The following is a 24,173-nucleotide window of genomic DNA, read 5'->3' as shown; positions in this document are numbered from 1 at the left end:
AAATTTTTATGTAAGATGTTCTGTATCATTCAATGACAATTCCTGTACATATTTCACTGACATATACAATGTATTTTCTATCATATATTTAAATGAAACTAACTTTGTCCACTAATAATATGCTATAATGCAGGGGTGTCGGACTCTTTTGTTATGAGGGCCGGATCTGACATAAATGAGACCTTGGTGGGCCGGGCCATGTGTGTACATATTTAAGATTAGGTAGCAGTGATATAAATTTTATAAACTTTATAAAGGAGAGAGCCTGGAAACATAAGTTCTGCCTTCCCTCCCCCTTTTTCCCCAAGGGAGGAGCCTCAGTCAATGGAGAAAACAGAGGTTTTGCTCTGTAGCTCCTGTGCAATTGAGCAAGCCTTACAAAGCAAGCTGTGATGCAGAAGGAAGCAAGAGAGAGGGAGAAGGAAGCAGATGACCGCCAGTTGCTCGGGGGCCTGATAGAAGCCCTCTGGGGGCCTCATTCAGCCCCCGAACTGCATGTTTGACACCCCTGCTATAATGTCTGTAATAATACACAATTAATTCAATAGTTTCAATGATATAAATTTGACATGCATATAAACTGCTAGCCTTATTGTGACATTAAGAGACAGTTTCTGTTAAAATAACCACTTTATCATGAAATGTTTTTTCTTTTAAATTTTCATCTTTTATTTAGTCTCTACCTCTCAGATGGCAAAAACTAAGATAATGTGTTGCAGGCATAGCAATTTGAGGTTCTAAGTCATTTATAATGTTAAATTTCAGAGGCATGTCAAATACTACAATGTTAAATGCTAAGGCATAATGATGTATTTTATTTTGCTATGGCAGTAAAAACTCTATCATACTTCAGAGTCAACTGAAGCTGAATCCAATGAAGATGGAGGTTCTTTGCCTGAGTTGTGGCGGTACTAGAAGGGAAACTTCCCTGCCAGCTTTTGATAGCGCATCACTTACAAAGGCGCCCAAGGTCAGAAGCCTGGGGGTGCTACTGGAGCCTTCGCTAACAATGGAAGCCCAGATAGCTGCCACTGCCAAATCTGCCTTTTACTAGCTTGTGTACGGCAGTTGGCTCCCTTTCTAGAGCATGGTGACTTGGCAACTGTGATCCATGCCACGGTCACCTCGAGATTCACCCCAGAGTTGGAAACGACTGGTGCTTGCACACCTTTACCTTTTTTAATACCCTCTACATTGGGCTGCCCTTGTTCCAAATCTGACCGTCTCTCCTCACATGTTCCCCAGAGGGTACTCAGGTCAGGAACCCAAAATTTACTATCGATTCCCAGGTCGAGGGAGGCAAGACTCAAAACAACTGGAGAAAGAGCCTTCTCAGTTGCCACCCCTAATTGGTGGCACCAACTCCCTGAGGTCAGAGCCTTGCAGGACCTTGCCCAGTTCCACAAGGCCTGCAAGACGATGCTATTTCAGCTAGCGTTTAACTGAATGGATCTGAATGGTTGTTTTAAGACTACTGAATACCATCTTTAAACTGTACTGAAATTAGCACCAAACTGTTTTAATTTAATGTTCTAATTTAAATGTTTTTATTGTTATTTTATTATGAACTGTGAGCCACCATGAGCCTTCTTTGGCGGGGAAGGCAGGATATAAGTCATATAAACCTAAATTCAACTAAACTTGTGTTATTGTTCTCCCTAACTCAAAGAATATATTTTACAAACTCAAAAGTGAAGAAAAACACATACAACATAGCCATTATGTCAACATACTTTTCTAGTGTTGCAAGTAGTGGATCCGGTTCCAAACTGTTTTGTACTTGTAGCATCTGGTCTCTGCTCAGGCGGATAATCTCACAAAGTGACTGCGATGCATTTGAATGTCTCTGAACAACAGGAGCACGAAGCAAACAAATAAATCATTACAATGTCCACTGGTAGGTAGCTCCAGAAATTAAATCCAATACAGACAAATGAAAGTATTTCCCAGAAGCAATACAATCAACATTAACATATTTAATTAACCTGGTTCAAATAAGCTGATTCCCAATGTTGTGTTCATGGATTCCATGGTGCCTGCAAATGTGTTTCCTGGCATCTACTTCCTTGTTTCTGAAAGCATCTCTAACCCAAAGCAAACATCTAGTCCTGACTTATTGGAGCAGGAGGAGTTTCTGAATACCAAGGACACACTGTCTTCATCTCTGCAAAGAGCCCTCAACTACAGAAGGACACTTGGCTTAGAACCTCCCAATTTTTTTTTAAATTAGTCTGAACTCCCATTGCAGCCATTTGTTGTAGTGCCCATTCAAAGTTCTCAAAATTCCAGAAGTGCCTGCAGGTTCAACAAGGCCAGGCTTCCCTGGCATAAAATATGATCTCGTCATACACAGCTCTGGAGGAAGATCATGAACAACTGCATGGATTTCATCAGCAAAAACAAGAATATTCAAGAAAAGATTTACACTGTCTTACAAAACTTGTGTGCAGAGGAGGGTGGGATAAAAATCCAATAAAATAAGTAAAATTATATAAACAAAAAAACATATTTCTTACATCTTCATCTTGAGAAGGATGCACAATTTCCACAAGTCGCTGGATAATTCTCTCTTCGTTTAACCACTGTTGAGACATGTAATTTTTACAAAGTATTTTCACTTTCCAGACTAAGATATAACTATTACATAACACACTCATATTTCACATTAAACTGTTTTCTCAGATACTACAAAATACTTTCTAAAATCCTGTAAATTTATAGAAGAAACAGCATCAGCAAGCCAAATATATTCCTTGACATTAAGCACCAGAACATTTGCTGGGCTAGATGACCTATTAACACAGTTTATCCTCAGAGACTGAAGGATCCAGTGGGTCTCCTGTTCTTGAAGAGGTCTCTCTTAACTTAGCTGACTCTCCCAGCTGAAATCCTACCTGATCTCAGGAATAAGGTAACAATTTGGGTGATAAGTACAATTCTTCCAAGCACCCTCTCTTACTGGCAAAAGATCATTTGGTTTACCATGAAGCTAGAAGCAACTGAACAGCAGGAACAGTTACTGTAGTGGTAGCTTCATATTGAATCTAATTAAACAAGTAGGGGACCCACAAGAACTTGTGGAGGAGGGAATCTCATTTTCATCTCCCACAACATTCCCTCTTCCTTGCTGCTCAGTGCAAGGTAGCATTCTTGTTCAAGGTAGCACTGGATCTCTGACATACTGGAACTCAGGAGGAAGCTGGTAGAACACTCAAAAATGTGCTGTGCCTAATTTGTAAAGAACTATGCTGATAAAACCAATTATATGCAATTTGACTTGAATTCCATATTCACTATAGTTTAATTTCCAGTGCTGGTCAGATTCATATGGGTACTGTGCATCCTAAAATATTTGAGACCAGAGTACTTGAAGGACTGGCTTGGTGTTATATTTTTATGCTGCTATAGGGTTTTTTATGCTTTTGGATTCATGTTCTGCTTTACTAATAGATTTTATATAATTAGATTGTTATCCACCCTGAGGCTGACTTTCTTCAGCAGAAAAGGGGAATATAGAAACACACAAACTGCAATCAACATAAAAATAACTCACTCTTATTTACCTTCAAAACACTGTATCAAAATTAACCATTATTGTTATGAGGCAAGGCTTCATGCCATGAGGACCTTGGGAAGTTTGTAGCGTCTTCCCTATCCGCAACCTCTTAGGAAAAAAATCCAAATACTTATATTTGCAAAGCTGTTTTAAAGGGACTAGCTTGGGCACAATACAGACCTTCAGAAGTGGGACAGGGAATGACAATTCCTGTCTAATTATGTCCACTCCACTCCTTCACAAATTCAGAGATCTGTGGTGGAGATTGTGTCAACTTCTTCAGCTTGTTGCAACTAGCCATGCTACACAGCTCAATGATGTTCACTGCATGAAAACCCTGCTGTGTAGCTACCAATGAACTCAATAAGGAAGAGCAGAACTAACACATTGGGGGATGAGGGGGAGTAACAAAAAAAAAATTCAAAGGGGTGCAGGGTCCAAGGTACAGAAATGTGGGGGGAAGGTAATTCAGGACACAGAGAAAACTGAGGAGTATAGAAGAAAAGGTGACAGATGAGCCAACAGGAAGATCTTTACACTGGAAAAAAGAAAGAGTGATAATAACAATGGGGACACAGAACTTTAGCTATGAAATATATTTTTCTGTATTTAATATAGGAATACAGCCTCCCAAGTAAATATGTCTAGGCAGTCTAGACCGAGCCAGTTTGGTGTAGTGGTTAAGTGCATGGACTCTTATCTGGGAGAACCGGGTTTGATTCCCCACTCCTCCACTTGCAGCTGTTGGAATGGCCTTGGGTTAGCCATAGCTCTTATAGGAGTTGTCCTTGAAAGGACAGCTTTTGTGAAAGGTCTCTCAGTCCCACCCACCTCACAGGGTGTCTGTTGTGGGGGAAGAAGACAGAGGAGATTGTAAACTGCTCTGAGTCTCTGATTCAGAGAGAAGGGCAGGGTATAAATCTGCAATTCTTCTTCTTCTTCTTCTTCTTATTATTATTATTATTATTTCTTAGGCAGCACTTTAGTTCCTGTTTCTGTTAATTGCTGTTCATGCCTAACATGTTTAAAGTGAATTTGTGGGCAAGGTATTCTAAATTCTACAAACATTACTGCTATTATGTCATAAGAAAAATCTGATTTGTGGTTTCCAACAGGGGTGTAGGTGGGCGTGGGTGGGAAGGAAATGTTCAGAGCCGCAACAGGATATAATGAAACCCTCAAGAAAATAGGTTCCTACTTCCTTCGTACTTACATATATTTCATACACCAGGTTACTTTTAAAAATAAGGATTTAAGGATCAAAAGATCTTATCTAACCAGACCACAAACAAACAATTTGAACATGGTCAACTGTACAACCTATTGAAACTGAACTCATCTGAATTCAGAGGCATAATTTATGGGGTGAGAACAGGTATTTAAAGACCATACAACCTTCCTTTTGCAAAGTCAGTCTTACTGGAATCTCCAGAGTACTCAAGTCACTGGTTACAACTCAGGCTTAAAAGAAGAAGCTATTACACCTCTCTCTTACACTTCACTACTACGTCCCTAAGAAGTTACTCACATTTAATACTTCTTGCCTGGGCTGTGGAGGCTCTATGCAGGTCAGTAGCCTGAGCAACAAGTCCATAATAGCAGAGGTCCCTATGTGCTTTATAATGAGGTCTACAAAATCATGCTTTTTCTTTAAGAAATCCACAATCTGTAAAACATATGAACAGTTATGCTTTAAAGAAAATAATTTTTAAAATTGTAAAATACTAAAGCAAAAAAAATAGCAAAACATTTCCAGACAAATTAATTGTCTATAATAATCACTGCAAAACTGATCAGAATTGCTGAACTTATAGTCTGTAGCTTAGCCCCAATTCACAGCAAACCTTTTCAAGTCTTTTTGACCTGTATGAATACAAACAGGGCAGACAACTACCCAAGTAAGAGACTCCTATAACCAATTCACAGCAGTTTATTAGGTCTGGACGACTTCAGCACTTCAATAAGCAACATATGAAGAGAGCCAAGATAGCATACTATAGAGAGAAGATAGTATACAAGGATAAGAGGAAAATGGGTCCTTAAAACACCAGTGAAGACTTAATAAAAGAAGGGCCAAAATGTTAGGCAACATTTATGTGCCAATAAGCTTTTTACATTCATTTGAAGAAGAGACAAAACAAGCTATTACCTAGTGTGGCATTATAATATTTTAATGTTCTTGGATAATCTATTTTAGTGTGTATTTTTGTACAGTGCAATAAATGCTTGGCTCTTTAGTGGTGAGAGGAACTAGACAACATCTGGCCCTCAGAACATTAAAAAAATGTTTGTACTGGATTCAGGGGAGTATTTCAACATTCACATAGCAATGGAGACTAATACTGAGAATGCAGGTTAGAGAAAGGAGATATAATTTCCGTTTATTGTCAGCTGTTTTGAACATGAAAAAGCAGTATAGAAAGATAATTAATTAAGAACAAAAGTTATGCTTTAAAACTTCTTGCTGGCCAAGAGTCTATAATTCTAAGTCCAGGGGTATTCCTGGACTCCTCTTTAACAATGGAGGCCCAGGTGGCAGCCACTGCCAAATCAGCCTTTTATCACCTTCAGCTGATAAAAGGCAGTTGGTCCCCTACTTCGATCGCAATGACTTGGCAACAGTGATCCATGCCATAGTCACCTCGAGACTGGATTACTGCAATGCCCTCTACATGGGGCTTGCCCTTGTCTCAAGCCCAGAAGCTTCAACTAGTGCAGAATGCTGCAGCCAGGCTGTTAATGGGCCTTCCCTTATGGGAGCATTTTCAACGTGTGCTGAAAGCACTGCACTGGTTGCCCATAGCATACCGGGTTCATTTCAAGGTACTGGTTCTAACCTTTAAAGCCCTGTGTGGCCAGGGACCTGCATACCTTCGGGACCGCCTTTCACCACATGTTCCCGGAGAGCACTTGGGTCAGGGTCACAAAACCTGCTCTCAATCCCTGGCCACAAAGAGGTCAGGTTCATGACGATTAGAGCCAGGGTCTTTCTGTTGTAGCTCCGTGCTAGTGGAATGAGCTCCCTGAGGAGGTTAGGGCCCTGTGAGAGTTCGCACAGTTCCACAGGGCCTGCAAGACGGCGCTCTTCCAACAGGCATTTGTCAATTAAGATCACAAGCTACAACAGACTTCGAAACATCTGGACCACCTCTAGCATGAACCTAAGATCTGTTTTTATATAGAACTTCCAGCTGGAACAGCAGAATAGTAAAACTTGATATAAAACAGAATAGGCAACTATCCATCTTATCAAACAGATTACCATCCAAAAATCACTATGGAATTTGAAATGTTTTGATATTTTCATGATTTTATGTTTTTATGTCTTAATGTATTTTTATATTTTATGTATATACATGAACATGCAAGCCACCCTGAGCCTGCTTCAGCAGGGAGGGTGGGATATAAATCAAACAAACAAATAAATAAAATAAGTAACTCAACATCCAGATGTGTTAAAAGAAGTAGGTGGGGGACAATTGTGTGCCAGACTGCAGAGAAAACTACACCTGCAAGGAAAGACTTGACTGTTATTTCCCTGTCCCCTCTGCATTAAAATGTTCTCATTACTTTAAAACGAGTTTCATGTGTGTCTGTGTAAGTAAAATGTTATCAAGTCGCATCTGACTTATGGCAACCTCAAAATGGGGATTTCAAGGCAAGTGAGAAACAGAGGTGTTTTGCCACTGCCTTCCTCTCCAGAATCCTTCTGGATGGTCTCACTTTCAAGTACCTGCCATGCTTAGCTTCTAAGATCTGACAAGGCTGGGCTATACCATTTCATGTATATAGATATTATACTCCCATTTAATATATATAGGCATTACTAAATTAAATGCATCTTTATTCAGTTTCCCATGATAATTCAAAGTCTGTTGCTCTTTTTAAAAGAACAGTTGAATAGAGGTTTCAAGCACAGACTGCAAAAAAGGAATAATTCTTTAGTAGTTACCTGTTCTGGTTTTCTGCTAATAAGAATACTTAGCACTTTGCTGAAGAAACTGGCCAATAATGGATTTAAAGGGGGCTCATTTAAAAGAAAACTGTACAGTTTTGTTAGTAATGATTCTTCTTCTCCCAGTCTATCATTAATCTGCGAAACATCTGAAGTAAGCAGCTCACAAGATATATTTGGGTACCTAGAAGAGACCAACTGACATTGTTAACCCTACAGGGGAAAAATTAATCTTGCAAATTTCTATTAACAAAACTGTTTTATATTATATGCAAAGCATGCCTTCACATGAAGTTTCATGAAAAGTACACAGAAACCATTTACTTGGAAAACTTACGGATCTCTACACAGTCTGCATAACTAAAAACAAACATCTCCTCCTGTTTTTTACCTACTGTCCTTTGAAATGAAACAAGACGAAATACAACTTTCACCACATGTGCAGGTTTCATGGGTTTTCTATTTGACTACATCATTACATGCAAGGCAAGAGATGTTCAGAGGTGGTTTGCCATTGCCTGCCTCCACATCACGACCCTGTTATTCCTTGGAGGTCTCCCATCAAAATACTAACCAGGGCTGACCCTGCTTAGCTTTTGAAATCTGAAGAAACTGGGTTATCCTGGGCTATCTGGGTCAAAGCAAAGAGGTTGACAGTAAATCTTTAATATGACTTTTAATTATTATACAGATTGGAACTCTGGTATACTGCACTCACTATATAGAATAATACATGCAAGAATAATCCCCACAGTCATTTAATCCACAGATTATAGCTCTATCTTCTTAATTAAGCATAACATGAATGAGTGAAAGTTGATAAACCATACCATCAGTCAAACCATACCAACACAAAAGACAAGTATAACATAAACGTCAGTGAAACTATTGAGTCATTCTATTTTCTCCATGGTTTCCCCTCAAACTTCCAAATTAAGTTATTTTCCTACTTGTATCTGATTTTTTCATCCATGTCTTGAGGTGGGTCTTCTATAATGAATGAAACTAGATCTTCCAGACATTCTGATTTCAAAAGAAACTCTATAAGCTTGCGATTTTGAGCTTTGCACTCCTGTAAAACATCTTCTTCATCCATCAATTCCTTCAGTGTTACATCTTCTCTCTCTAGAAGTGTGTCTATATGGGATGATGAGTGCAAATCAAATTTCCAAAACATGCTGGTCTAGAGAAGAGGGAAAGCATATAAGCCTTAATTAACATAGTGTTAGTGGCAGCTGCCTCCCGCAGTACTTAGGAAAGCCATCTCTCTACTTTTATACTGAGACTGCAAAGCCAGAAACAGAAAACAGTGGAAAGATGATATGCCCAGGTTAAATTGTATTTAAATGCATACATTTTATTTAAAATGGTGCCTTCACTGATAAGCCAATGTCTTAACTTTTTCAATAAAGTGGTTAGCTAGTTCTAGAATTTTAACATTTTGACATGTTAATGCAACAAGAATGAGGAAAATGTTAGTTCAACATAGAATTTTATGAAATCTTCTAGACCCTTTGGTCTAAGAGCAGGCTACTGTGGAGTTAGATAAAGGGGATGGGGATGGTTATACCACTGCTTTTATACCACTGCTGTTCCAACCCTCACTTGTGGGATGACCATGCCCACTATTTGTCTTGTACCTCTATGGATACTAATACTAGAAACAGGATGGAGCTCAATACCAGCTAATACCACAAGATCTAGCTATGCCTCTTCCAATACCAGTTTTGACTGTATTTGAGAATACTTACTACAAGGACAATAATCAGAAACATCAAATGTACACATATATCTTGGTATCATATTGTACTAACAGCCTCAAGTGATGTCTCTGACAATAAGTATTTATGCAAACACAGAATAAGTAATACACTGCTTTGATGCAAAAGCATTTCAGAAACACATCCTTAATGAGTTAATCCTGCACAACTGATGTAGTACAGGCTAAAGCTTCTCTCACTTAATTTCACAAAAGATGAAAAAGGGTCCAATAACTGGTTATCATCACTGAATGTCTTTCAAAAAAGTGTCTAATCAGATTTGGAACTTGCCCACAGAAATTATACCAATTTATAGATCAACTATGCTCACTGGAAGACCAAGAACAATTCTCCCTCCTACAACAGTTATCCATACATCAGCAAATTACATTTAGGAAAAACAGGTCCAGGGTTACTTATTATTGTTATTTATACAACATTCCAGAGTATGGTAGCCCACAACAGGACGTGGAAATCAACAAACACCTTGTAATTGCCACTTGGCAGAGTTGAACCACTGGTAAGCACTTATGCAGTAAGTTAAATGTGATAGTTCTACCATGTGGTAGCTCTGCCTGCACTATATCAAAGCATCAGCATTAGGGCAGCTGTGGTTGCCCTAGCAGTAAACACAGTTGGCCTCCATGGAGCAGGAAGTGAAAAAAACTGACTATTAAGTTCACCCAAAGTTGGTAACAGATAGGTTTTTAAAACACAGAGACTTGGAAGTGAGTTCCATTGAAATTAACAGGGCTCATGTCCAAATAAATGTGTTTAGGATAGAGATGCCAGTCAGCATTTAAGTGTTATATTCCCTAGGCATACAAGGAGAAATTATTTGTTTTTAATCATGCAAAACTACCAACAAGAAATTTTAAACCTATTTCTAGGCTACTATTTTCTCTGCTGTGAAAACTCCTGAAGTATGAAGACCCACTGAATTTGATGCTAAAGTATATCCTGTATACATCAGTGTTTAAGTCACTAGAGATCAAAAGTTAATATCCAAAAGGTAAAGATGGCCAGAAATTAGCAATCAAGATTTAATAATTAATTAAATTATTAGTACATTTATACAAGTTGCTTGGGTTCTATACATTGGATACAGTTCAAAAACAATCAAAACTGAAGTCAAACATTGGCTTATTTCTCCAGCCACTGCAATGATTTTTTTTGCAGACAAAAGAGATTAGTTTTCAATCCAAGAAGCAAATGTCCATTCTTTTATGAAAAAGTTTCCCAGGCTTTATTTTTGTGAATGATAATGAGTTCCAGAAAAATCCTGTGCCATTAAGGTGGCACTCCTATGCATGCTTCCTAGGGAGTAAGAGCCATTAAACTCAAAGACAAAGACTTCCAAGTAAACATGCACAGAATGGAACTGTATAAAAACTTTCCCCAAGCTATCGTTAAAAAATATTGGTGATTAAACCAATGAGTTTATTTGGAAAAGAAGACTGACAGAAAAATAGCAACAACAACAAAAAAGAAAGCATACTACTGCAAACATGTTACTGTGTTATTTCACAAACTGTCTCCCAGGAAAGCTGTATAAGGGGCTGGTCTCTCAATATTGTAGATGCTGACCAGATTACGCCATCACTTTTCAACAGGAGGCCAGGACCCTTGGAATAAGGAAAAAAACACCACAAAATGGATCAAAGGGGCAAATCACAGAAACCCTTAAAAAATAAGAGAACTGGTCTCAATTAATCCTACTATAGAACTATCTAAAACTTTATTAGGATTGCTTTTAAATATGTGCTCTGTGACTCCCAGTAAACTGAGCCCCCTACACCTATGCATGGGAAATGATTCCCTATGAGTTCAAGGGCACTTACTCACAAGTAAATGTGAGTATGACTGTAGTCTGAGTTTCCTATGAAATACTGAAAATAATAAAAATAGGGCTCAATGACAGCCTGGATTTCTTCAAACATTTCATCCTTTACATTAAATGGGCCATAGGGTTCTTATGAACACTACCATTAAAACTGAATCAATGCTAGAGGCACAGCTGATTAGTTATCTCAAATTTCACTTCACTTGTTACACAGTCACCATGTCCAAGATCCATTTCGGTATTTTTTCATTTTCATTCTTATTAACAAGGTCTGCCTGGTGTGTTTCTTATATGCAGCTACTGCAAAATACGGCAGCACACCTGCTGAATGTGTCGCATGTGTGGGCATACATCCAGCTGGTGCTACATCAACTGCACTGGCTACCATTTGAATACCGGATCTATTTCAAGTTGTTGGTATTGACCTTTAAATCCCTGCATGGCCTGGGACCAAAATTTCTGCGGGACCACCTCTTCCCATTTGTGCCCCAAGGAGCCTTACACTCAGCCAACCAACAGCAGCTGTCTATCCCCAGGCCAAAGGACATTCGCTTAGCCTCAACTAGTGCTAGGGCATTTTGCTGGAATACAAGCTATGCACATTTCAGACACTACAGAGTTAACTGTTTGTTTACCTGAAAGAGGAAATGATGTATTGTAACCTGTACCCAATTGTAAACCAAGTCTTCTAAACCCGGGAAGCATGTAAACCTAACATTGGTCAGAAAGGTCATTAGGTGTGAAATGCTTATATGCAAGCTGAATTGCTCTTTTTCCTGTTCTCGGTGTTTTCTGGAAAGAAGATCTGGTTAGACAAAGGGTTGTATAATAATGTAGCCATGAAGAGAACAGACATAGTTAGACTAGCTGGTAAGCTAAACTGTATTTCTTTTTTATGCCAAGTGTCCTATCCTGATGTTTTCTAGTAAACTTTACTTCTTTTGATAAGCTTAAGCCTCGACTCCAATTATCGCCGCTCAATGCCTCTGAATTTAAACGTATATTTTCAACATATGGTAGCAAGAGAGCATGGTTTATATTGCTCGGAGTTTGGCATATTGGAGAAAATGATTTTTTAAATTCAGAACAGGCAGTGAAAAGTATTTTAGAGCGACCAGAAGCTGTTTGAAAGCCGTATTTTCCCCTACCGGAACAATTGAGAGGAACAAAGGACCTGCTGGGAGCCTAATTCCCTTGCTTGATGCTGTTGAGTGAGAATCTGCATTTCAATTAGAAGCTGAAACCTATGCATCCCCCAAACGCTGCGAAGTGAAAGAGCACAGAGAAAGAGCACAGAGGCCGTTTTTTCCTGCTGCTGACCTGCTGCAGCCTGAACTCAAATGTCTGACACAGTAGAGGAGAATCCCTCTACCTCCCAGAAGACCACAGCTGTTGTGAGAGACAACTCAACTGCAAACACAATGGCTCAGGTCATGAGTAACGATTCACTCAATGTTAAAATTCTATGTTTAAATCCAAACAATTTTAGATTCTGGGCGATTAAAATGCAACTACTCCTTTGTAAAAAGGGGTGCTTTGAAGCGGTTTTCAATGAAAATAAGGATGAAATCCCAGATTTTGATCTTAAAGACAATCGTGCAAAATTAATAATTCTAAGTGCCATATCTGAGAAAGAATCTGTTTTGGTCCTTGACTGTGATACAAGTGTGGAGAGGTGGAAATTCTTAGAAAAACAATCATTTAAGCCTTATATGACTCAGAGACTATTTCTTAGAGAAAAGCTGTACAATTTTAAGATGAAAGATACAGATTCAATGGCTACCCATCTGAATCAGATAATGGAAGTGGTTTCAGAACTTAAGAGAATTGGAGCACAGTTGAAGATGAAGAAATAACTGCTGCTTTATTTAAATCCCTTCCTAAAAGATATAATAGCACTGCATCCTTGTTGAGGATGAGAGAGAAACAGGAACTTGACAACATTATGGAATATTTGAGAGTTGAGACCAGAAGAAGGGAACTTTTTGAAATTGAGAATAAGATGTCTGTACATAGAGTGCACCCTGGGAAAGAGGAAATAATCTGCCATTTATGTGGTTTGAAAGCTCATTATCAATATTCATGTAAAAGGAAATTTAAAAAAATCAAAGTGCAAATGCTTCTACTGGAGCAGCAACACCCAGTGGGCAAGTGGAGAATAGCAACCAACAAAAACGTGAATTTAAATCTGAAAAGCCAGCAGCCAGGGCTAAGAATGTGTCTACTAGAAATCCTACATGTACAATTACTGAATCAAATGCAAATCTTTGGTGTTAAAACAATTTTATTTGGTAACATATGGTAACAAATTATATTTCTTGCATCATTAATAACTTCTTTTATCTATCCCATATATGACTTTCTACCCACCCCTCCCCCCGTTACTTGACCCCCGCCGGTGTTATTTATTTAAAGTACTAAAGTTTAAAGGTGCCCTTAACTAATAAAACCAAAAATTAATATTCTTCTTTTTTTCTAAGACTTAATCATCAAAAATTGTCCAATGTCCTTTTATTTTCCACTCTTTTTCTACGTATCTTCTAAACTTTTTCCACTCCATCTTAAAAACTTCTAAATCATAGTCTCTTAAAATTCTTGTTCATTTGTCCATTTCACTCCATGTCATTTCACTCCATGTTCCAATCCAATCCCATTTCTCTGGTATTTTTTCTTGCTTCCACAACGGCACATATAATGTCCTAGCAGCTGAAAGCAAGTTCCAAATTATAGTTCTAACTTCTTTTGGAAATTTTTCCATTTGTAATTCCAACAGAAAAGTCTCTGCAACTTTGTTAAATTCATATCCCAAGATCCTAGGAATTTCTTGTTGAATCATCTGCCAATACTTTTTTGCTTTTTCACAAGTCCACCACATATGGTAGAAAGAACCTTCATGTTTTTTACATTTCCAACATCTGTCTGCATCTTATTATTCATTTTTGCCAATTTCTTAGGAGTCATATACTATCTATACATCATTTTAAAACAGTAATCTTTAATACTATGACACGTCGAAAGCTTCATAGAGTTCTTCCACAAATATCCCCAAGTTTCCATCTGTATTTCTTTATTTACATTAATTGCCCACTTAATCATTTGAGATTTCACTACTTCATCTTCCGTAGACCATTTTAAAAGTAATTTATATAATATTGAAATTAATTTTTCGTCTCCAAACAGAACTTTTCCCATTTCTGTTTGCTCTTTTCTTATTCCTTCAGTTTTAATGTCATTCTCCACCAAGCTCTTTATTTGTTGCATTTGAAACCAATCATATTTATTATTCAGCTCTTCAGGAGTTTTCAATTCTATTTTGCTACTTTGTATTTTTAATAGTTGATTATATGACAACCACTTTTCTTCACCCGTCTCAGCTGTTATTTTTATCACTTCGGCTGGTACTATCCATAATGGTTTTCTCTCATCTCCATATTTCTTATATTTCATCCATGTATTTAGCAAGCTGTTTCTTATGTAATGGTGAGAGAAAAAGCTGTCTATCTTTTCCCCCTCATAATACATATAAGCGTGCCAGCCAAATTTATTTTCATGACCTTCCAACACTAAGAGTTTTTTGTTTAACAACATTATCCATTCTTTTATCCATACTAAGCAAACTGCTTCATGATATAATTTTAAGTCTGGTAATTGAAATCCACCTTTCTCTTTTGCATCTGTTAAAATTTTCATTTTAATTCTTGGTTTCTTCCCCGCCCATACAAACTCTGAAATTTTTCTTTGCCATCTATTAAATTGTTTACTTACTTTAATTCTTGGTTTCTTCCCCGCCCATACAAACTCTGAAATTTTTCTTTGCCATCTATTAAATTGTCTTTTACAATCGGAATAGTTTGAAACAAATACATTATTCTTGGTAGAATATTCATTTTAATTGCGGCTATTCTACCCAACAGTGACAAATTAAGTTTATTCCACTTTAACATATCTTCATCCATTTTACGCCATAGCTTCTCATAATTATTTTTGAACCATTCAATATTCTTCATTGTTATCTCCACACCCAAATATTTTACCTTGGAGGTAACTTCACAGCCCATTAGTCTTTGCAATTCTTGTTGCTTATTTATTTGCATATTTTTACATAAAAGTTTTGATTTTTCTTTATTAATACAAAGTTCCACCAACTCCCCATATTCTTGTATTTTGGCTAACAACAATGGTGTGACTTGTATGGGGTTTTCATTTATAAACATTATATCATCTGCAAGTGCTCTGTATTTGAAAGTAAATCCTTATACTTTTAATCCTTCTATTTCTTTATCTTCTTGAATTTGCATCAGTAATATTTCAAGAGTCATTATAAACAACAGTGGGGAAAGTGGACAACCTTGTCTTGTACCTTTACTAATTATCATGTCTTCTGTAAGATCAGCATTTATACATAGCCTTGCACGTTGTTCAGTATATATTGCTTTTATCATTCTTATAAAGCTTTCTCCCAGCTCCATTTTCTCCATTACTGCAAACATAAAATCCCAATTTAAATTGTCAAATGCTTTCTCTGCGTCCGCAAAGAATAATGCTATTTCCTTTTCTGGACGTCTTTCATAATATTCTACAATATTTACAACAGTTCTGATATTGTCTCTTATTTGCCTTTTGGGAAGAAACCCCGCTTGATCTTCCTTTATAAAATTTATCAAATATTGTTTAAACCGTTCTGCCAAGATTCTTGTATATATTTTATAGTCATTATTTAGTAATGAAATTGGTCTATAATTTTTTACGTTCGTAACATCTCTATCTTCCTTTGGAATCAACGAAATAACAGCTTCCTTCCACGTATTTGGTATTTTCCCTTTTGTTCTTATCGTATTCATCAATTTCTGAAGTTTTGGGATTAACTCCGCTTTGAGGCTTTTAAAAAATTTAGCTGTATATCCATCTGACCCAGGTGCTTTTCCATTTTTCATTGCATTAATTGCTACTTCAATTTCTATTTTTTTCAATTGGATCGTTCAAAACTTTTCGCATATTTTCTGCTAAAGGTGCTATTTTTATCTTTTGTAAGTACTCATCCATCTTTTTCCCCCTTATTTTAACACCTTTAAATAACTTGGCATAATACTTAAAGAATTCTCTTTTTATTCCTTCTTGATCTGCCGCCTCTATTCCATCCACCACAATTTTATTAATAATTTTACTTTCTCTCTTTTTCTTCAGTTGCCAGGCCAAATTCAATGTTATTCAATGTAATCAATATTCCTCTCATTACTGCTTTATAAGCCTCCCAGACCGTCTGAAATTCTATATCCTCTTTATTGTTTATTTGGAAGCTTTAGTTTCATTTTCTAGAGATGTCACTATTTCTTTATTCTGTAGTAAATCTTCATTCAATCTCCATCTTCTCAACTTCTTAGACAATTTTGTAATCCACATTATTGGGTTATGGTCAGCCCCAATTTTAGGTAAAATCTCTATTTTCTTTGTTATAAGGCCTGTCTTTAGTGCCCCACAACATGTCAATTCTGGAAAAAGTTTTATGTCTTGCTGAAAAAAAGGTATAGTCCCGCACTTCAGGATTAAATTTCCTCCATATATCTTCCAAATTTTCTTGTTTGACCAATTCAAAAAAAGACTTTGGCAATGTTCCTTATTATTATTATTTTTACTCCCAGACCTATCCAGTGTGTTCTTAATTGTTCCATTAAAGTCCCCCATTATCAAAACTTGGTCATAAGTCAGTTCATCAAACTGTTGTATAATGTCTTTTAAAAAGGCATCCTTTGCACCATTTGGTGCATACAGTCCCAATAGCAACTTTTTTTTGCATTTAATATTATTTCTACCACTACAAATCTTCCATCTTTATCTTTAAAAACTAATCTCGGCTCCAATTCTTGTTTAATATAGAAAATCACTCCCCTTTTCTTCTGTTCAGCCAATGAATAAAATTCTAGTCCCAGTTGTTTATTCCATAAAAATTTGTAATCCTTTTGTTTGATATGCATTGCTTGTAAACAAACTATATTACAATTTTGCTTTTTAATCCAATGAAACGTTGCCTTTCGTTTTTGTGGTGAATTTAGTCCATTTACATTCCAAGATAATTTGTAATCCATCATGGTGCAAATTCTTTATGTTCTTCATAAAACCTTTGCAGTTCCTGTGTGCTTGTAATTGTAATCCTTTTTCCTTGAAGCTCAAAGCTCAGACCTTCAGGTATTATCCATCTATACCTCATTTCATTGTCACGTAGTTTTTCTGTCAATTTTTTACATGCTTTTCTGTCATTTATCACTTGCCTTGGCAATTCTTTCATAATTCTTACTCTGCTGCCTCCCACTATCAAAATTTTTTCAAAATTTTTATTCAAGATTTTTCCCACCATTTCTTTTGTCATATATCTTATAACCACATCTCTTGGTAGATTATTTTTCTTGGCATATAGTGAGGTTATATCTTATAACCACATCTCTTGGTAGATTGTTTTTCTTGGCATATAGTGGGTTCACTCTATACATATAGTCATACATGCTTCTAGCTCCTTCAGGATCTTCCTCCAAAAATTCTGCAATTATTCTTATTATATATCCTTTCAAATCAGTCTCTTCATCCTCAGGTACTCCTCTCAGATGCATCTGGGTTTCCATCAATTTGCAGTCATGAATTGCTACCTTTTCTGGCATTTTTAACAAGGTGGAATCATGTACTTTCACTCTCTCTTCCACCTCTTGCACTTTCTTTGATGTTACCACTGTCTCATTTCTGAGATCTTCTATATCCTTCCTTAGCTCTTCAATGTCTTTTCTAATTTCTTTTTTAAAAGCAGTTATGTCTCTCACCCCTTTCATCATCCTGGCTTCCATTGCTTCTAATTGCTCTTGCATTTTCTCTATTGAGGCAGTCCTTGCACGGGTTAACTTATGCTCTGACATTTAAAAAAACACCGAAAAGTTTAACCTCTCCAAAATAAATTTAAACTATCAGGTTTGATAGAATAAGGCTTGCCCTTTTCAATAAGCCTAATTTTGCCGTCCTCAGAGCCTCCTGGGCTCATATATTAATTTTTGAAGTTTTTATTTCTTCCAAAATGGCGGTCACGACTTTCTGCTTCCCTTAAAAAAACTTTCCTTCAAAAGGCTTCTAAAATAATTATCAGCGATAATGTCCAATAGTATTTACCTTATAATTGTCACCTCTGTCAGCTTCACCAATTTTTAATGTCCCAAACACTTTAAAAACTGTTTAAATTTTGACCTCCTAGCAATGGCTGCTGATGTTTTTCTATGATATTATAGTCCTAGAGTAGGCTAGCTGCTTCAATGATTTCCCTTTTCCATCCAACACTTCCTGCTTTTCTTGCCACCAAATCCTGTTTTCACTGGTAAAAAGATCTCGTGATGTTTGACGTATTCCTTGTGTTGACTGTGAGAGCTGCAAATCTGTGACGATGGGGCTTTTTCACCAAAACCGCAAGTAGACAAAACAATAAATTCCTTTCCACTTTTTAGCACTGTCCTTTAAATTTACAAAGTTCAAATTTCGCCCCTTCTCCACTTCTTCCAAGCTTTCTGAATCTCTATTTCCCACCTTCTGATTTTATTTTAACTTTAAATAGTCCCGGAATGAAGATAGTCATCAGTACCTTTTTCTGCAGTTATCCAGATCCAACACCGGTCTTGTCTAGCTTTAGATGTTTAGCAGTCTCAAAGAAGGTTAGGATCCTGTCGAGCTTATATCAAATAAATGACTCTGGAAACTTCTGCAGATGATGAATATGCAACTCATCTCCAGAGACCCCTCAAAACCTCAAAGGAGCCTTTTAGCCAAGGTAAATCTCAGAGTTTCCTGTGCATATCTTGGACTGATCTCTGACTGAGAAAAGTAGGCAGTAGGCATTAAATTGCCCTCCACTACCCCGAACAGAAGCCCCAGACTGCTCCCCTTTTGAGAAGCAATTCAGCTCGGCATTTTCCAACCCTGGAAGTCCCTGAATCAAATGCAAATCTTGAGAATCATTGGATGATTAATTCGGGAATGTATTTTCATGTCTGTAAGGATAAGGAATCTTTTGTGGAATTGGATGAAAACGCCCTGAATTAGAGCAAGCCAATGGACAAATACTGGAAGATGAAGGAAGTGGGACAGTAATCTTAAATGGATGAAAGTCAAGAAATTAAAAAGGTTAAACTAACTGAGTGTGCATATGCCCCTGAAGCAGTCATCAACCTAGTCTCAACAAAGAGAATTATCAGAAGATGTCATGATATTGTACTCAGAAAGGAAAATGGAAATATTGTTGATCCTGAATTTGGAACTGAACTTATGCTTGATGTAGTTGATGGTCTTCATTATCTAAAGCTTGCTGATGATGTTGATGCTGATGTGCAAAACGATGCTGAAAATATTTCTGATGTAACTAATGTTGTTGGGCCAGTGCATAATACAACGCAATCTGTATGTAAGCATAAATCATGTCTTCTTAAATGGCATATAACTATAAGGCACTGTAGTGTGCAAAGTGTGCAAAAATTGTTGAAAGAATGTAATGTTGATGTTATTGTGATCAAATGCAATCTTATAGTGATATATGTCTAAAGGCAAAAGGTACCGCCACAAAATACACGGGCAAAAATACTGTCCACAATGAACAATTTCTAGAAATGGTATTCTGATATTGCAGGGCCAATCAAAGAATCAGCTGGTGCAAGCAGGTACTTCTTAACATTCATGGAAGCTAAGTCAAGATATGTCTATGTCTACTTAATTAAAAGCAAAGATCAAGTATCTGACAAATTTAAATCCTATGTTGCTGCTGTGAGAAATAAATTTGGCAACGTTCCAGAAGTATTGTTCACAGACAATGGAACTGAATACAGTAGCAGTGAGTTCCAAAGGTTTATGGAACAACAAGGCATTCAACATAAAACTACTACACCCTATTCACCATAGCAGAATGGTGCAGCTGAGAGACTGAACCGAACAATTATGGAAATGGCCAGATCAATGCTAATGCAATCTGGACTGCCAGATTACATGTGGAGTGAAGCCGTGAATACTGCAGTTTATTTGCATAACAGAATTCCATCCAAAGTGACTAACAAATTGCCGTTTGAGATTTGGTATGGCAAACGACCCGGTTTGAAACATTTAAGACCTTTTGGTTGCAAAGCATATGCGTTTGTACCTAAGGAGAAAAGGGGATAACTAGACTCCAGAGCAGAACTTGGTATACTTGTGGGCTATGTTAATGGTGGAAGAGGATACAGAATCCTAGATCCTAATATACGTATTGTAAAAGAATGCAATGTGGTGTATATAGATGGCAACAGTGTTTTGCAAGCTCCAATGCAAGCTGAATCCACAGTACAAACTGTTCAGAATCCTATAGAGGATCTTACCTTCAGTGACTTTGCTATTTGGCAACCTGCAGAGACCACCTGTGAGCAGGAAGGTCCACCTTCACAAGAAAGCAATGAATCAGAAGGGGAAGCAGAGACAACCACAGTAACTGTGAGGTCAGCAAGGAGCAACAAAGGCATACCATCGCCAAGACTTGGCATTTGTGCAACAGTACAACCTGTCAAAGAACTCTCAATTTGGAAAGAAATAAGTCAACTACTCGATCCAGAAAGAAAGAAATGGATGGATGGATGGATGAATGATGAAATGAAATCTTTACATGACAAGCAAGCTTGGACACTTGCAAATTTACCACCTGAAAGAACAGCTATTGGTTGTAAATGGATACTCAAAGTAAAAAACAATCCTGATGGAAGTGTGGATCGATACAAAGCACATCTAGTAGCAAAAGGATACAAGCAAGAACAAAGAACTGACTATACAGAGACTTTTGCACCTGTCATAAGTCATGTTGCGTTCAGAATACTTTCTAACAATTGCAGCAAGTATGCAAGTTGAACACGTGGACATTAAAACAGCTTTCCTCAATGGACTTAGAGGAAATCTACATGGAACAACCTGAAGGATTTGAAGAAGTTGGAAAAGAAAAACTTGTGTGTAAACTTCAAAAAGGAATTTATGGATTAAAATAGGCCGCAAGAGGTTGGTCAGATAAGCTAACAGAACTACCAAAGAAGCAAGGATTTCAACAAGGGAAATCAGAACCCTGTTTCTCTACAAGACTCAAAAATGGACAATACCAGTACATATTGACTTACATTGACAATCTGATTTTATGTTGAACTAGATTACCCTAGGGCTCCCTTCCAACTCTATGATTCTATTATTCTAAATGAATAAATTACTTCTGATGATGAAAAAATTCTTTGTATGCTTTTTATGATTTAACTATTGTTGAACAACACAGAAATGATTTAGCAATTTTTTCTTTTACTCCCAAATCCCCTTTCGTTTTTTTTCTCTAATCTGAATAAAATATTTAAAATTCAAGATGGCCTCAAGCACTTGATTCAAATGCATCAAGGTTTCTGAAAATTCATAGAATCATAGTTGGAAGGGACCTCCAGAGTCATCTAGTCCAACCCCCAGCACAATGCAGGAAACTCACAAATACATCCCCCTAAATTCACAGGATCTTCATTTCTATCAAATGGCCATCTAGCCTTTGAGCATCTTATCTGTCCCATCACTCTATCCCTTCATTCTTTACTGGGGAAGAAATAATTTTAAAGTACACACAAGGGAGAAATGTGTGGCATTTAAATTGTCTTTTCAGTAGCTCCTGGGAGGGACTGCGCTAAGGAGACATGAGTTAAGTTTAGCCATGCACGGCTTCAGTATGGTTCTGGATGCACTTTCATTCTCAGAGAAGATGCTGCTAACTCCATTTTGAAATGATTAGAAAAGAACAACTCTGGTAACAAAAACTGTATGAGCTACCTGGCTTTAAGATCCAGAACCATTTAGTACAGGGTAGGGAAGGGCACGAACCAGAGGAAATGGTGGTTCATTTCTTGCTTAGTTTGATTTCTGTCCCAGTTCATGTTTTGTTGGTTCAGGAGGTGTAAAACTCATCAGGAGTCTTCAGCATGATCTCCTCTACCTGCCCTCCAAGTTTGATGATGATTGGATTTGTAATGTCCAAGTTATAGCTCTCCAAACAGGTGCTCCTAGGAAAGCTCAGGTTCAGCTTTCATGACAACTCTTTGTGCTGCAGAATAGGAGCTTCATGACTGGCTCCCAGAGCTGCCAATCAAGTTATGGACAACTGCTTTGGGTGTTTCTAAGGCTCCCAGAAGTCCACCCACAGCATTGCCTATGAATTGACTGAATCAGCTCCAGACCATCTGGGAAAACAAATTGCAAAAATGAACCAAACAAACCACCAAGGTCTGGATCATTCGGAATGAACCATGAATCGGCTTGATTCATGAACGAATCATGATTCATGGTTCAGTTTGTGCCCATTTTATTAATTCTGAATATCTTTTGCTACGTTTTACACATAAATTAAATTTCCTCATTACATTTGCAGATAATACTATATGGGGAGGGGTAGCAAATACAGCAAAAGACAGAACAAAACCTACAGGATGATCTTAACAGGCTGGAAAACTGGGCTAAAATTAACACAGTGAATTTCAACAGAGAAAAGTGTAAAGGTCTGCATTTAGCTGGGAAAAAACCAAAGCTTTATAATAGGATGGGAGAGACCTGTCTTGACAGTAACACATGTGAAAAGGACCTAGGGGTCTTAATAGACCGTAGATCAAACATGAGTCAGCAGTGTGATGCAGTAGCTAAAAAGGAAAATACAAGTTTGGGCTGCATCGACAATGTCCAGAGAATGCAAAGTGATGGTATCATTTTGCTCTTCTCTGGTTAGTTATCACTTGGAAGTATTGTGTTCTGTTTTGGGCACTGCCGTTTAAGAAGGATATTGACAAACTGGAACATCCCCAGAAGAGGGCAATGAAGATGGTGAGGGGTTTAGAGATGAAGTTCTATTAGGAAAGGCTGAAGGACCTAGGTATGTTTAGCCCTCAGAGGAAACTACTGAGAGGTGATAGCATAGCCATCTTCAATACCTGAAGGGCTGTCATGTAAAATATGGAGCAGAGTTGTTTTCTGTGGTCCCAGCAAGCCATAGCAAAACCAACAAACTGAAATAAAATCAAAAGAACTTCCTGACAGTTAGGGAGGTTCCTCAGTGGAAGTCTTCCTCAGGAGGTAGTGGACTCTCCTTCTTTGGAGGTTCTTAAGCTGAGTGGCTAGATGGCCATCTGACAGCAATGTAGATTCTGTAATCTGTATCAAAAATCATGTAGATCATGAGAGGAAAGGTGGAAAAGGATAAGCCAGTGCTCAGCTTTCGGGGCCCTTTCTTACATGCATAAGGTAATGTTGGATTACTTACTTTGGGGTCAGGAAGGAATTCTCCTCCAGGTCAGATTGGCCCAAGGATCAAGGAGGATTTTTGCCTTCCTCTGGACACAAAGCAGGGGTCACCAGCAGGGGGGAGGAGTAGTTGTGAATCTCTTGTGCTGAAAAGGTGGTTGGACTAGATTACCCTAGAGTTCCCTTCCAGCTCTCTCTAAACTTTAGGATGAAGAGGGAGGGATAGTGGATGGATCATCCCTGGCACTGTGTATTGAGAAGAGACTGAAGTGGAGAACTCAAGTCCTTTAGCCTGGAATTTGAAAGTCTGGAGCCGACCAGTGGGGGAGACAAATCAGACAGTTTAATATCGGGAACAGCACTAGCCTATGGTAGCCCTTACAGCAACACCTGTGAACAACATCATAGAATCACAGAGTTGGAAGGGACATCCAGGGTCATCTAGTCCAACCCCCTGCACAATGCAGAAAACCCACAAACACCTCCCCCTAAATTCACAGGATCTTCATTGCTGTCAGATGGCCATCTAGCCTCTGTTTAAAAACCTCCAAGGAAGGAGAGCCCACCACCTCCTGAGGAAGGCTGTTGCACTGAGGAATCGCTCTGTCAGGAAATTCTTCCTAATGTTAAGCTGGAAACTCTTTTTGATTTAATTTCAACCCATTGGTTCTGGTCCTACCTTCTGGGGCCACAGAAAACATCAACTTTGGCTCACAACTGAAATAGACTCTGAGCTGTATTTATCCTTCTCTGAGTCTGGCAGGATGTTGAATG

At 37.8% G+C, this 24,173-nt stretch overlaps 1 protein-coding gene across 3 annotated transcripts in view; it reads right to left on the bottom strand.

Annotated features, from left to right (window-relative positions):
• PPP6R3 (protein phosphatase 6 regulatory subunit 3) overlaps positions 1-10,896 on the bottom strand; it is a 130,213-nt gene extending 119,317 nt beyond the window's left edge. For all 3 annotated transcript variants that reach the window (XM_060262922.1, XM_060262923.1, XM_060262924.1), the window contains exons 1-6: positions 10,770-10,896; positions 8,462-8,694; positions 7,509-7,695; positions 5,085-5,222; positions 2,517-2,582; positions 1,734-1,846 (exon numbers count right to left, since the gene is read on the bottom strand). In XM_060262922.1, coding sequence (XP_060118905.1) covers positions 1,734-1,846; positions 2,517-2,582; positions 5,085-5,222; positions 7,509-7,695; positions 8,462-8,694; positions 10,770-10,781 — 749 coding nt within the window. In that variant the 5' untranslated portion in view covers positions 10,782-10,896. The remainder of the gene's footprint in view (positions 1-1,733; positions 1,847-2,516; positions 2,583-5,084; positions 5,223-7,508; positions 7,696-8,461; positions 8,695-10,769) is intronic.
• Positions 10,897-24,173: the final 13,277 nt, after the last annotated feature.

Source organism: Heteronotia binoei, chromosome 21 (assembly GCF_032191835.1).
Source record: "Heteronotia binoei isolate CCM8104 ecotype False Entrance Well chromosome 21, APGP_CSIRO_Hbin_v1, whole genome shotgun sequence".
NCBI classification, from domain to species: domain Eukaryota; kingdom Metazoa; phylum Chordata; class Lepidosauria; order Squamata; family Gekkonidae; genus Heteronotia; species Heteronotia binoei.
Note: the sequence above shows the minus strand (reverse complement) of the source record. Positions and strands in the feature narration are given on the sequence as shown.